The sequence below is a fragment of the Bison bison genome, unplaced genomic scaffold (assembly GCF_000754665.1).
Source record: "Bison bison bison isolate TAMUID 2011002044 unplaced genomic scaffold, Bison_UMD1.0 scf7180017864037, whole genome shotgun sequence".
Classification (NCBI taxonomy): domain Eukaryota; kingdom Metazoa; phylum Chordata; class Mammalia; order Artiodactyla; family Bovidae; genus Bison; species Bison bison.
Window position 1 is genome coordinate 6,959,577 of NW_011494609.1, and position 12,561 is coordinate 6,972,137.

The 12,561-nt window shown below is 54.3% G+C and overlaps 1 protein-coding gene across 1 annotated transcript in view; it reads right to left on the reverse strand.

The window, feature by feature from the left end:
• Positions 1 to 12,561, reverse strand: part of TRPM2 (transient receptor potential cation channel, subfamily M, member 2) — a 44,389-nt gene that overhangs the window by 19,530 nt on the left and 12,298 nt on the right. Inside the window, exons 8-14 of the mRNA XM_010835000.1 lie at positions 12,225 to 12,425; positions 8,248 to 8,350; positions 6,324 to 6,445; positions 5,794 to 6,129; positions 2,355 to 2,492; positions 1,023 to 1,152; positions 708 to 853 (exon numbers count right to left, since the gene is read on the reverse strand). Coding sequence (XP_010833302.1) covers positions 708 to 853; positions 1,023 to 1,152; positions 2,355 to 2,492; positions 5,794 to 6,129; positions 6,324 to 6,445; positions 8,248 to 8,350; positions 12,225 to 12,425 — 1,176 coding nt within the window. The remainder of the gene's footprint in view (positions 1 to 707; positions 854 to 1,022; positions 1,153 to 2,354; positions 2,493 to 5,793; positions 6,130 to 6,323; positions 6,446 to 8,247; positions 8,351 to 12,224; positions 12,426 to 12,561) is intronic.

Here is a 12,561-nt window from a genome sequence, read left to right on the forward strand (position 1 = left end):
ACAGTGGGCAGCTCTGGTCCGGTCCTGAGTCTGACAGCCCAGGAAGAGGCTCTGGGGGCAGGACCGGGCTCTCCCAGACCAGAAAGTGGGGCTCAAACCCAGAGCCGGGCTCTGTCCCCCTGCCCCACTCTCACCAGCTGGCCCCTGAGTTCTCCCTGGGGTGGGTGGTGTGGGCAGAACTCCTCCCTACCAAGCCCCTGGGATCCAGCATGGCCAACTCAGCATGTGGTGACAGGATGAGGCTGTGCTCCAAGGAAGCGCCAGGGCTCTGAGGGGCCCCCCGGTACACTACATGTCTCATGTCATCAAGGCAACGCCAGAGTGTCCTGCACTTGCTGCTCCAGGAGGATGCCGTGCCGCCTCCATGTATCCCTCCTGAGACCCCAGGTAGCAGGGGTGGGTGGAGCTGAGGCCTGGCCCTGGAGCCCTGCTGGGGGCTACCAGGTAGGGACATCCATCCCGTGCAGAGGTGAGCCACCGCCTTCACAACTAACCACGCACTCTCACTCAGCATCGGCTCTCTCCTCGGCAAACAGTGAGGAGAGGGTGTGCCTGTCTGCAGCAGGTGACCGATGGCCAGCGCCATCCCTGGGTCCCCACAGGACCCGACATGGTGACCTCCTGTGCTATCCACGTGCACAGGAGGCTGCATCCGCCCCTGCAGCACCAAGGCAGGTATTTCTGGAAGGAGGCCCCCAGAACATCACCTGGATGCCCCCGTGAGACACGAACTTCATGTCCTTGGCCTCCAGGGCCAGCTGCAGGCAGGTGGTCCTGCCCCAGGCCTCCGACACGCGGACCAGCAGCTTCTGAGCCCTCTCCTCATCCTGCCGATAGCACTCAGTGAAGACCCCTGGATGGGAGAAGGTCTCGTCACAGCAGCCGGATCCTCACCAGGGGGAGCAGCAGACAGTGGTGGAGCACGGCCCCTCCAGACAGCACAGCGTGCACAGGGATGGGGCGAGGACCCCAGGGTCACCTATGAGGGCCCCGGGTCTGAGGCTGCAGCCTCAGAAGCTCACCAATGGCTCTCTGTTCGTACTCATCCGCAAGCACCAGCATCTCCTCCAAGCTGTCCGTGTCCTCCTCCTCCTTGGACAACTCCTTTAGGATCTTGCTGCAGGCCAAGGCTGCCGCAATGCAGTCCTGGCTCTGGGTACCCAGGGGAGCCACCATGAGGCTCTGGATGGTCCTGCCCCAGGACCCTCAACATGCCACCACCCAGGCTGATGAGAGCAGAGGCCCTGAGACAGCACAGGCTGCGGGGCAAGGACTCAGTGTGGCTCCTTCCACATAAACCTCTGGGCTCACCCCAGGTCACATGCAAGCCCTGCTGTCAGTCAGTCTTCTGCACAGGCCAGGCAGCCCCCTTGCTCCCCAAGAACACAGACTGGACACAAGCACTCAAACAACTCTGCTGGCACAAGGCCCAGAGCTCTCTAGGCATCTGGTCAACCCCACTCAAGGAGCGCTCCCAAAGAGGAGAAACGAGGACCTGGCCATCACATGGCCCTGTCCAAGGCCAGGGCCTCACCCTCGGTGGCACCCCCAGTCCCAGGCACCACAGGGGGGGCCAAGAGAATCTCACAGGAGGCTCTCAATACTCAGCCCAGAGGCCCTGGGTCTGAAGGCAGCACTGGCCCGGGTGAGGGGTTGGTGTCAGAGCCTGGAAACCGGAGTTTGGTTTTTCTGGCCAATAAGCCCCACCGGGCATACTTGAGGCCACAGTCAGGCCGGCTCTGTCGCCCACCCCCTCCCCCAAGCACCTTGGGAGAGGGTGTACCTCCAAGAACCTTGGTGAGGGTTGGGGGGGCCGTGGTCGCCAGAGCCTCTGCCAGGACCCTGAGGGAGCTGGCTCTGAGAGCAGCCTGGATATGCTGGCTCAGAAAAGCAAGGCCTCTCTGAGAAAAATTATGAAACTTTACTTTCCTGTTAAAAGGAAAGCCAGCTTGAAATAAAGGAAAACCATGAGGGGAGTCCTGGCCTGCAGTGTTCTGCTTCTTAGGGAGCCGCCTAGCCAGTCCCTGCCATGGGTGATAAAGCCCCATGTGGGTCCATTGACCAGGAGCTGCCCGGCCAGTCCCCTTCATTGAAAATGAAGCCAAACTCAGGCCGAGTTACCAGGAGCCGCCCAGCTGACTGGTGGGAGTTCCCAGACAGCCCAGCAACAGCCTGGGGCGACGGCATCTGGGAAGCGCCCATCTTAGCGACAGATCATGCCTGAGCCCCCCAACCATCAATGGGAAGAGAAGCGGCCCCTCCAGGGGTGGAACGTGCCCACAGAGTCCACTGACACGGGCAGCCATGGGGCTGGAGCCTGGTCACTGGTCCACCGATAGTTGCAGTCTGCTGACCTGAGCCCAGATGATTTCTGCCAGCTCCCGGCGGTTCTGCACGATGGCCCAAATGAGAAGATCACGGACGGGATCTATGGTGAAGGTAGCTTGGCCTGATGAATGCTTGTAGGAGGACTGGGGATTCACTCCCTGCACCTGTGAGCAGCGGACAGTCAGCGCCCCTACCTGGCGGGGGACAGCTACTAAAGACGCAGGACCTGAGCTCGGCCCCACTATCCTTGGAGGAAGAGCCCTGAAAGCCACTTTTCCAACAGCACTCAGATGTTCTCATGAACACTCACGCACACTGGGGTTTCTTAAGCACCACTCTGGAGACATGAAGAAACACCCAGAAAGTGCAATGCTCAGTTACTACCATCATTTGCAGACCCCTGCTACTCGCCAGGCATCCCAACGTTCCTTAGTCTTATGTGATAGCATCAAAATCTTTTTCTATGAAGTAAAATTCTAAGGAAAGTGAAAGTGAAGTCTCTCAGTCGTGTCCAACTCTTTGGGACCCCATGGACGGTAACCTACCAGGCTCTGAGGTCCATGGGATTCTCCAGGCAAGAATACTGGAGTGGGCTGCCATTTCCTTCTCCAGGGGATCTTCCCAACCCAGGGATCGAACCCAGGTCTCCTGCATTGCAGACAGACGCTTTACCATCTGAGCCACTAGGCGGAGTCGTAAAATTCTAAGACAGTCTGTTAATAGATTCATGCTGTGACCTCTTCAAGGGAACCTGCAGTGTCTCCTGCAGAGAAGACCAGCAAGAAAGACCAGACAGACAGAGCCACATGTGAGTGGGAGGGCTCCGGCCCCAGACACACTCAGTCTACATTGATTCCAGGCTTCCTGGCCCATCTGTAAACAAACACATCCTCAGACAAGTCCATCCTCTGGAAGCAATTCCCAGAGAACACATTTCCCACATCACACACAAACCTACACTTTAAGTGATTTCAGAAATCATCTGAAGGCTCATCTTTATGAAAAAAAAAAGAAAGAAAAATTAATTCATCTTCTTAAATTACAGACATGGTTCAATATGAGCTTCCTCTTGGGACTTTCATAAGCACTTTCCAACTAGGCATCTTAAATATACTGGAATCAAGAAAACTAGAACCATGAATGTATAGAAACAAGCCACAGCCACTTCAGTCTCAGGGGTTCGGCACAGCTCACCTAGGACAATGGATGGATTTGCAAGCCTGAAGAAAGTACATAATTTTCTAGCAAGAAGAAAACAAAATCACTGTGATCTGAGAAGAGACAGGAAACCTAAACATCAGGACCATCAGGAAAGAAAAATAGAAAGTTATCAGAATTACTACCCAAAAAGGCGCTGGACTCCCAGGGGATTCTGCCAAGTGTGTAAGAGGCAGTGAACTCCAGCCACATAAACTGTCCCAGGGCAGAGAAAGAAGAAACTCTTCCCAGTGTTTTTACAAAGCTAACATAAAATTGATACCAGAACCTGACATATACAACTCTCCCCAAATAAAACGACAATTAAAGACAACATTCTGATGCGCTAAGTCCTTTCAGTCTGATTCTTTGCGACCCCATGAACTGTATGTAGCCTGCCAGGCTCTTCGGTCCATGGGATTTTCCAGGCAACAATACTAGAGTGGGCTGCCATGCCCTCCTCCAGGGGATCTTCCAGAAGCAGGGATTGAACCAATGCCTCTTACATCTCCTGCTTTGGCCAGTGGGTTCTTTACCACTAGTACCACTGCAAACCCCTAAAAAAACGTTGGGACTCCAGCATTGGATTAAATACATGTTACTCTGAAATCAAGTTGAGATTCAAAATAGGGATAAAAAAAGAATAATGACTTATAACTCACCAAGTTCATATGTCAAAGAAGAAGAGTATTGCAACTTCTCAGAAGGCATCTGACAAAATTCAGCCCTGAGGTGTCATTTGTAAAACTTTATTGAATCTTGAGAGGAGTTTCACTCACATAAATATACCACAGATGCCAGCATTACACTTAATGCTTGGAAACTTCAGGATCCTCATCAAATAAAGATTCAGACTAGAAAACCCCTCCTATTAAAACCCCTCCTAGACGCCACACATGTGCGTCTCACGCAGACACAGATGAGCTATGTCGACCTGGCCACACAAACACCAATGGTGTGAGCAGGGCTCAGGGGAAGGGGCACAGGGGACAGCATTTTCCCGCATAATTTTTTGTACTGTTGGAAGTTTTTAGAAAGGAAGCTCCTGGACTGAATTGTGTCCACCACTTTCATATGCTGAAGCCCCAACCCTAATGTGACTGTATTTGGAGATGATTCTTCACACATGGGCTGGATGAAACACAGCTGGAATCAAGACTGCCAGGAGAAATATCAACAACCTCAGATATGCAGATGACACCACCCTTATGGCGGAAAGAGAACTACAGAGCCTCTTGATGAAGGTGAAAGAGGAGAGTAAAAAAGCTGGCTTAAAACCCAACATTCAAAAAACTAGGATCATGGCATCTGGTCCCATCACTTCATGGCAAATAGATAGTTTAATAATGGAAACAGTGACAGACTTTATTTTCTTGGCCTCTGAAATCACTGCAGACAGTGACTGCAGCCATGAAATTAAAAGATGCTTGCTTCTTGGAAGACAAGCTATGACAAACCTAGACAGCTTACTAAAAAGCAGAGACATTACTTTGCCGACAAAGGTACATATAGTCAAAGCTATGGTTTTTTCGAGTAGTAGGGATGTGGGAGTTGGACCATAAAGAAGATCGAGTGCCAAAGGATTGATGCTTCTGAACTGTGGTGTTGAAGACTCTTCAGAGTTCATTGGACTGCAAGGAGATCAAACCAGTCAATCCTAAAGGAAATCAGTCCTGAATATTCATTGGGAGGACTGAGGCTGAAGCTGAAACTCCAATACTTTGGCCACCTGATATGAAGAGCTGACTCATTGGAAAGACCCTACTGCTGGGCAAGATTTAGGGCAGCAGGAGAAGGGGACAACAGAGGACAAGATTGTTGGATGGTATTATCGACTCAGTGGACAGGAGTTTGAGTAAGCTCCAAGAGGTGGTGAAGGATAGGATTCTTTGCTGGTGTGCAAAGAATCAGACACAACTGAGCGACTGAACAACAACTTTATGCATGTGATTAAGGTTAAGGGAGGCCATAGAAGTGGGGCCCTGATCCAACAGGACCCTAGCCCTAGGGTGCCTGGGAGGAAAGGAACCCATACTGGGCGCCGTGAGGATGGAGCCAGAAAGTTCTCGTTCCTCTGCAGGCCAGGAGGAGAGGCCTCACCAGAAGCTCACCTGTCAGCACCAAGACCTTGACTTCCAGCCTCCAGAGAAGGGAAAAGAAGATGCCCGCCACGTAACCTGCCCCATCTGTGTTATGACGGCGAGAGCCGACTTTCCCAGTAACAATAATAGCTTGTGTTTCAGAGCTCCAAAGCTGGCCAGCACTCACACTGATTTTGACGCTGGGCACTGTGAAGAGGCGCTGCTGGTCGCTGGAGTGGGGCTGGGAGTATAGCAGCTGCGTGGAGTCCCCGAGGAGCTCCCGGAGCACCTGGGCCACACGCTGCAGGAGCACACCGGGGTCCAGGCGCTCAGGCTCCCCGCCAAGCACCCTGTCCAGCTTGCAGTGGAACAGGCAGGTGGGCTCCAGGTTCTGGTACAGGTAGAACAGGGTGGCCTGGGAGACGAACTCCTTCAGCTGCACCCCGTTCTCCAGGAAGAGCTTCACAAACTCGGGCTTGTTGGTGATGAGGGCGGCCACCATCATGGGGTACAGCTCTGAGGGCTGAAAGGGGGCCATGGGGGCCATGTGGTTGGTCACCAGCCTTCAGGCCCCGATCTTGGTATCCCCAAGACAGGGATGCTGTCGTCTCCCACTTCAGGAGGAGGAGGCATGCCAGTCGCCCTCACCAAGGACAGGGCTGGAGTCTGGACAAGCCCCAGCCAGCCCCTCCCTAGGGCAAACCCCGGAAGTCTCACCTTCCACTGTCGCTCATCAGTGAAGATCTCACTCTGGGCAATATCCACGCGGTTCCACGCCACCGCCAGGTTCAGCTGGTGGTCCCAGTTCTCATGGCCAAAGTGGTCGAGGCTCCGAGAAGCTACAGGTAGAAGCACACACACTGGGGACTTCATCTGGGCTTCAGAGCCACTTCAAAGCCCAACAAAGTCAGAGTGGGGTCAGCAAGTCGTCCCCATCGTTTCAAGTGAATAGATAAGGTGCTCAGTCACGAACCGCCCCACCCCACCACACACACGCCTTCATGCAATCACTTTTCCTTTCAGGCTACCATCAGACCATCTTTGGGTTTCTGTCTTCACTCTTGCTTACCCCAGCTCCCAGCCCTGGCCCCAGGTCCTGCTCAAGCCCCCCGCCCTAAGTTTAAAGGAGACACGGTTCTCTGGAAGGCAGGCACTTTAACATTCACTTTCAAAGCTTAGACCACGAAAGCCAGCACATGTCCTTCTTTGCCTTGTTTGCAGAACCACCACCTCACCCCGGTTCTCAGTGCAACTATTTGCCCAACTAGTTTCTGCTCTTTCTGGACTAACATTTTAAAACATGGGTTGTTATTTAGGGAAAAGAAAAAAGAACTCCGACCCTTACCTCACAACACACAGAGAAAGTAACCTGAGATGAATCACAAACCTACACGTAAAGGCTGTGGCTATGGAAGAAAGTATTTGCAACCGCAGGAAAGGAAAAGATTTCCTGGGATGTGAAGAACATAAATAATGAAGGAAAAAAATTGGTAAACTAAAATGTTACCAATAGGACTTTCCTGGTGGTCCAGCGGTTAAGACTTCAAACTTCCACTGCAGGAGGTTGTGGGTTTGATCCCAGTTGGGGAACTAAGATCCCACAGGCCATACGGTGTGGCAGAAAAAATGAATAGATACGTGTATATCCCTTCTGCTCCCTAAAGATACCTTGGAGGACATAAAAGAGCAGACCATGAACCAAGAGAAAACATCCCAGCATATAGGTCCAACACAGGATTTGCACAAGGATATACCAAGAACTCTTAAACCTCCACAAAAGAGACAAATAACCAATTAAACATGGACAAAAGATCTGACAGACACTTCATCGAGATGAAATGGAAATGGCCAACAAGCCCGGAGACACAAATTCAAACCACACAGCGATCTGGCTTCACACCCACCAGGAGGGCTACAGTTTCACGGACTGACAGGACCAAGTGTGGGTGAGGGCACAGAGCAGCCTGGACCCACACCCACGGCGTGGGGACCAGTGCACAGAAACAGAGTGAACGCTTCCCGCTCTGCCATCGCTGCTGGCCTGGGGCCGGCCTCCCTGCAGGGTGAGGGGCCATTCAGCCCAGAACAAATGCTCCTGGGCACCAGGGATGTCATGTCCAGGTCCATGCCGGCAGGAAGGACAGGGAAGCATGGGTCTCACCCCAGAGTTGGGAGAGGCAGGAAGTGTGGGTCCCGGGAGAACAAGCTGAAGGGCAGAAATGAGACTAAGGAGCGGAAGTTGGCCAAGAGTTGTACGGTCTCCCGGATGCCAAGTTTGCAGTCTCCCTTGCACTTGGGCTCTGCCACTGGAGACACAGGAGTTAGACAGGAGACAGAGAGTGGGGAGACAGGAGCGGACATCCGAGGCTCTTTCTTCCCACCCTAGAATTTTATGAGGAACTGTGAAGACCATGAAAGGGTAAATCAGTACAGGCTGCACTCAGATTTCAGGTAAGAAGGTGAGTTGAGAAAGGCGCCTACACCCCAACATCAGTGACTGGCACCACCTGCCCAGGGGGAGCGTGAGGTGGAGTGGCGAGGTCCAGCTGCTCTCTGACCAGCCCGTCTGCCCATGGGTGGTCTTTCCTCTGGACTAGGACTCTGGCTCCTCCCCCACATCCTCACCGCGCCTGACCCTCACCTTTCAGCAAGGCCTGCAGGATGGCCACGTCCACGTCCTGCTGGCCATCCTTCCCTTCCCGGAACACAGTGAGCAGCTGCCGCCTCCGGACGATGTCTTGAATCTGCAACAGGCATTTTCCGCATGAGGTTCCCCCAACCTCTTCAAAGAGCACCTGAAGAACCAAGGCCCTGGACACAGAACCGGAGCCCCAGGCAGGAGTCTCTCCTGCCGTGTGGCCAGGACCACCACCTTGCCTCGCCCCCACGCCCAGACGGTGATGAAGATGAAGATGTGTGAGGACCAAACACATGGTGTTTTCGAGTGGCCTTTGGGGTAGAATCTCCAGCTCACTGATCAGTGGTATCTGTTCAACACCCAGCAACACTTAACTGAAGACCTCCGCCTGGTCCTCTGCCTGGGCCCTGCCTACCTACCTATCAATCACCAATCTATCTATCCTCTATTTCCTGTCCCCTTTCTATCTAGCTGTCACCCATCTCATCTACCTATCGTCTCTCAGCTGCCAGAACTGTGGTGCTGGAGAAGGCTCTTGAGAGTCCCTTGGACTGCAAGGTGATCAAACCAGTCAATCCTAAAGGAAATCAGTCCTTAAAGTTCATTGGAAGGACTGATGTTGAAGCTGAAGCTCCAATACTTTGGCCACCTGATGGGAAGAGCCAACTCATTGGAAAAGACCCTGATGCTGGGGAAGATTGAAGGCAGGAAGAAAAGGGGACGACAGAGGATGAGATGGTTGGATGGTATCACAGACTCAATGGACATGAGTTTGAGCAAACTCCAGGAGATGGTGATGGACAGGGAAGCCTGGAGTGCTGCAGTCCATGGGGTCGCAAAGAGCTGGACATGACTGAACGACCTAATGACAAGACCTGCCACCAGTCACTGCTCCCTTGAACTTTCACCCTGAGGCAGGGGTGGGCCTCAGCTGGTTCCTCACAGCCCAAATCTTCAGACTCCACTCCCAGCTCCCAGGCCACCACGCCCAGCCCCACCTGCTTTCCTGCCCTCCCCCACCCCCTTCCCCTCAGCCTGGACATGGCTCTTGCCTCTGTACCCTCTATAAAGACTTCTCCCACCTAGAGGGCCCCTCATACACCCTGCCTCCACCTCTAAGACCCCAACCTTCCCCATCCCTCAGGATCCAGCTTTCATGTCAACTCCAAAATGCCAAAATGTCTCTCTTCCCAACCCTACCTCATCCTCCAGCCAAAACCTCTCCTGGATTTAACCCTACTCCTGATTCACAGGACAGAGTAGCTACTGAGCTTGTGCGTTGACCAGGCACTAAGTACTTTCCTAGGTGGCCCTGCTCCATCCTCTGAGTCTAAGCCCCAATCACCCCTGATCTGTAGATAAGACAGCAGGACTTCTGAGAGAGGGCCAGCACTCCTGACACCAGCAATGTGGTGCTGGCTGCGGGTCAACAAGAAGACCCCCAGGGCAGATATCCGCATCCTCCCGGGGCTGCACCTGTGTTCCCACCATGGGGCAGAGCAGCCCCAAGGCGTGTGGAGTGAATCAGTGATCACAGCTCTGGGGGCCCCCTCCCCACTGAACAGGAGCCACCATCGCGGGCAGCCCCCTGGCTGAAGACTGGCATGTATGAAACACCATTTTCAGGCCTTGACTCAGAATGGATTGATAACACAAGCTCCTTTAAATCTCAGCAGATTAGACCCACTTCTGAGAATCGCCTGAATAATTTACAAGCTAACTGAGGGAAGGCCAAAGGCCTGCCGGCCAATACCCACCAGCTCCATGAAGAGCTGATCTGACGTCCACAGTGAAAACACCCCCCAGAGCCTTAAGAGGTCCGCTGAGGCCACAAGAAGACAGGCGAGAGAGGGTTGCTGTGCTGCCTCTGGAACCTGTCCTGCTCGCCCTGGGCTGCCTGCTGCCGTCCCCCTACCCAGCTCCCATCGGGGGCCCCAACCCTCTGCTTGGTCTTTGGCTGGTCCACAAGGCCTGAAATTGGACGTGGTTAGAACCAAGCTGCTCCACAGACTTGCCCTGAAAGGAGACCGTCAGGCACTTAAACTGTGAGCCTCCAGGAGATTTAACAATCTGGTTTAGCATCTACGGAATATATGACAGACACAGACCCCAACTGCTTTGTCAGCCTCAACTTCCTGTTGGGGAAACCGAGGGTCAGAGAGGCCCTGACTGCCTCCATCCCACAAAGAATCCTGCCAGGAAACAGGGGTCAAGGGACCTCAGGACAGGTGAACCCAGGCCCCAGGGGCTCAGAGCATGGCCGGACTGCAGGGTCAGTAGGACCACTGGGGCTGGAGGGCGGCCGTGGCGGCAGGGCTCTCTACCAGCCAAGGACTTCGTGGGTGTCGAGGGCTCGCCTAGCCACTCTCCTTCCCACCTGCCCCCCCTTTGGAGGCTGGGGCCAGGCCATGTGTCCCTCTGCAGAGCTCAACAGGACCCCCAAAATCTGCACTGGGGATTTGACCAATTCTGAGGCCCGTTCCAAATGCCCCAGATGATCCAACTGACTCAAAGGGCGTGAAAGAGAAGCTCCTTCTTTCCAGGACTTGGAGAGACGTCCCATGTACACTCCTGCACTACCTCCCCTCCCAGCCCAGTAAGAAGCCTGTCTGTAAGGTCTTCAGAAGAAGAAGCCTTGCAAGGTCTTCACCCGCCTGTACCCGGTGTCATCTCCCACTCTAGCCGTGGAAGAGCAAAGTACTGATGCGTTTTACAGCAAAATTACTGAAATGCAGGGCAATCGTGGTCCTGGGCTATAACAGCCATGCTCTCCCCACGGGTCAGGAGAAGGGTCCGAGCCAGACCATTCGGAGTGGGGGTGCCCATGAAGTTCACTGCTCAGGAGTTGAGGGGATGGGCAGAAAGCCATGTACCAGAGACCCCCGCCCACTCCCTCGACCAGAGCAGCCCACTATCATCCAGTTCATATGGTCACGTTCCAGAAAACTCTTTGGAGTCCAGTGGGCTAGCAAGAAAATGTCACACTAGAAAGAGAGAAAGAAAAGAGACAATGAAGACAACAGGCTGATGGTTCAGGTCCCAGCCATCCGGACAGCCCGAGTCTGGTCAACAGTGACGAACCAGAGCTGACTGCTCGGTTCTGGCGCTCGGGCTGGGCTTGCGTAGGGCACTGACAGCAGGGAGCTGTGAAGATAAACAGAAACCCTCTACGACCTGTGCTTTTTCCAAGAATCTAAAATGGTCCCAAAACAAGGAGAGAGGACAGGCAGGCTCGCGAAGCAAGGCTGAGTCCTCTTTGAATGATCTGTCCCTGGACAGGTAGCCGCAAGGTCAGGTCCCCAGCTCCCTGTGCTTCCACTCAGCATCTCCTCCCATGGCGGGGTGGGGGTCCCCTCTTTGGGTGGAACTAGCTCCCTCCCAGGATTCTAGTCTCCAAAACCACTGGCGACGGGATTCCCTCTGGAATGCTGGTCCTAGGACAGGCCGGGCCATGGATGCCTCTATCTGGAGGTGCATGTGAAACCACCCCCAGATCACCACATGGTTCCCAGAGCCACTCAGGCCCCCATCTGATACATCTACATGTCTCCCCACCTTCACAACCCCAGAAGGTGGGCCCTGCTACCCACTGCCGTCACTTGCAGCACCCCAGCTGCCTGAATCTGGGCTCCCCACCCCTCTGCCACCCCCAGGGCCTCAGCACCAGCCTCACGCCCACCCAGTGCACAGGGTCCTCCTTCCAGGATGGCCGTGGCTCCTGCCCTGTGTTACCTGCCCGCCTGGAGTCCTGCAGGTGGAGGCCCAGCACATCCTCCCTTGCAGGGCAGCGTGCTGCCTCAGCCAACAGCTCCCCGCCTGCCTGGCTCACAGCCCCCACCCCTGCAGATGGCTCCCGTGCCCAGCCCAGGTCAGCCAGGGCCTCTGAGTCTCGGTTATGCGTGTCCTGGTCCCGCTGGCCAGGCTGACAGCGTCTAACCTATAGCTGCAGGTTCACACCCATCAGCACCCATCAGCCTCACCTTTTTGGTCCACTCCACGATCTTACTTTCAGTGAAGGTCTCAAACATCCCCTGGAAGAACATGCTCAGCTTCTGCTGAATCAGGGAGATGGTGATCTCAGAGATGGGCAGGCTGGCTACCTGTGCGATGACATCAGCCACGCGGCCCGAGCCCTCCACAACCACGCAGGGGGTGCCGTTGGTGATAGCGTTGTAGATGGTCTGCAACACAGGGGCCAGTATGAGCCCACCCACACCCACTCCTCCTAAAACGGAGGGTTCTCTGAGAGCCCTGCTGTCTGGCTACTGAAGGTTTGTTCTTGTTGTTTAGTCGCTAAGTCGTGGCTGACTCTTTGTG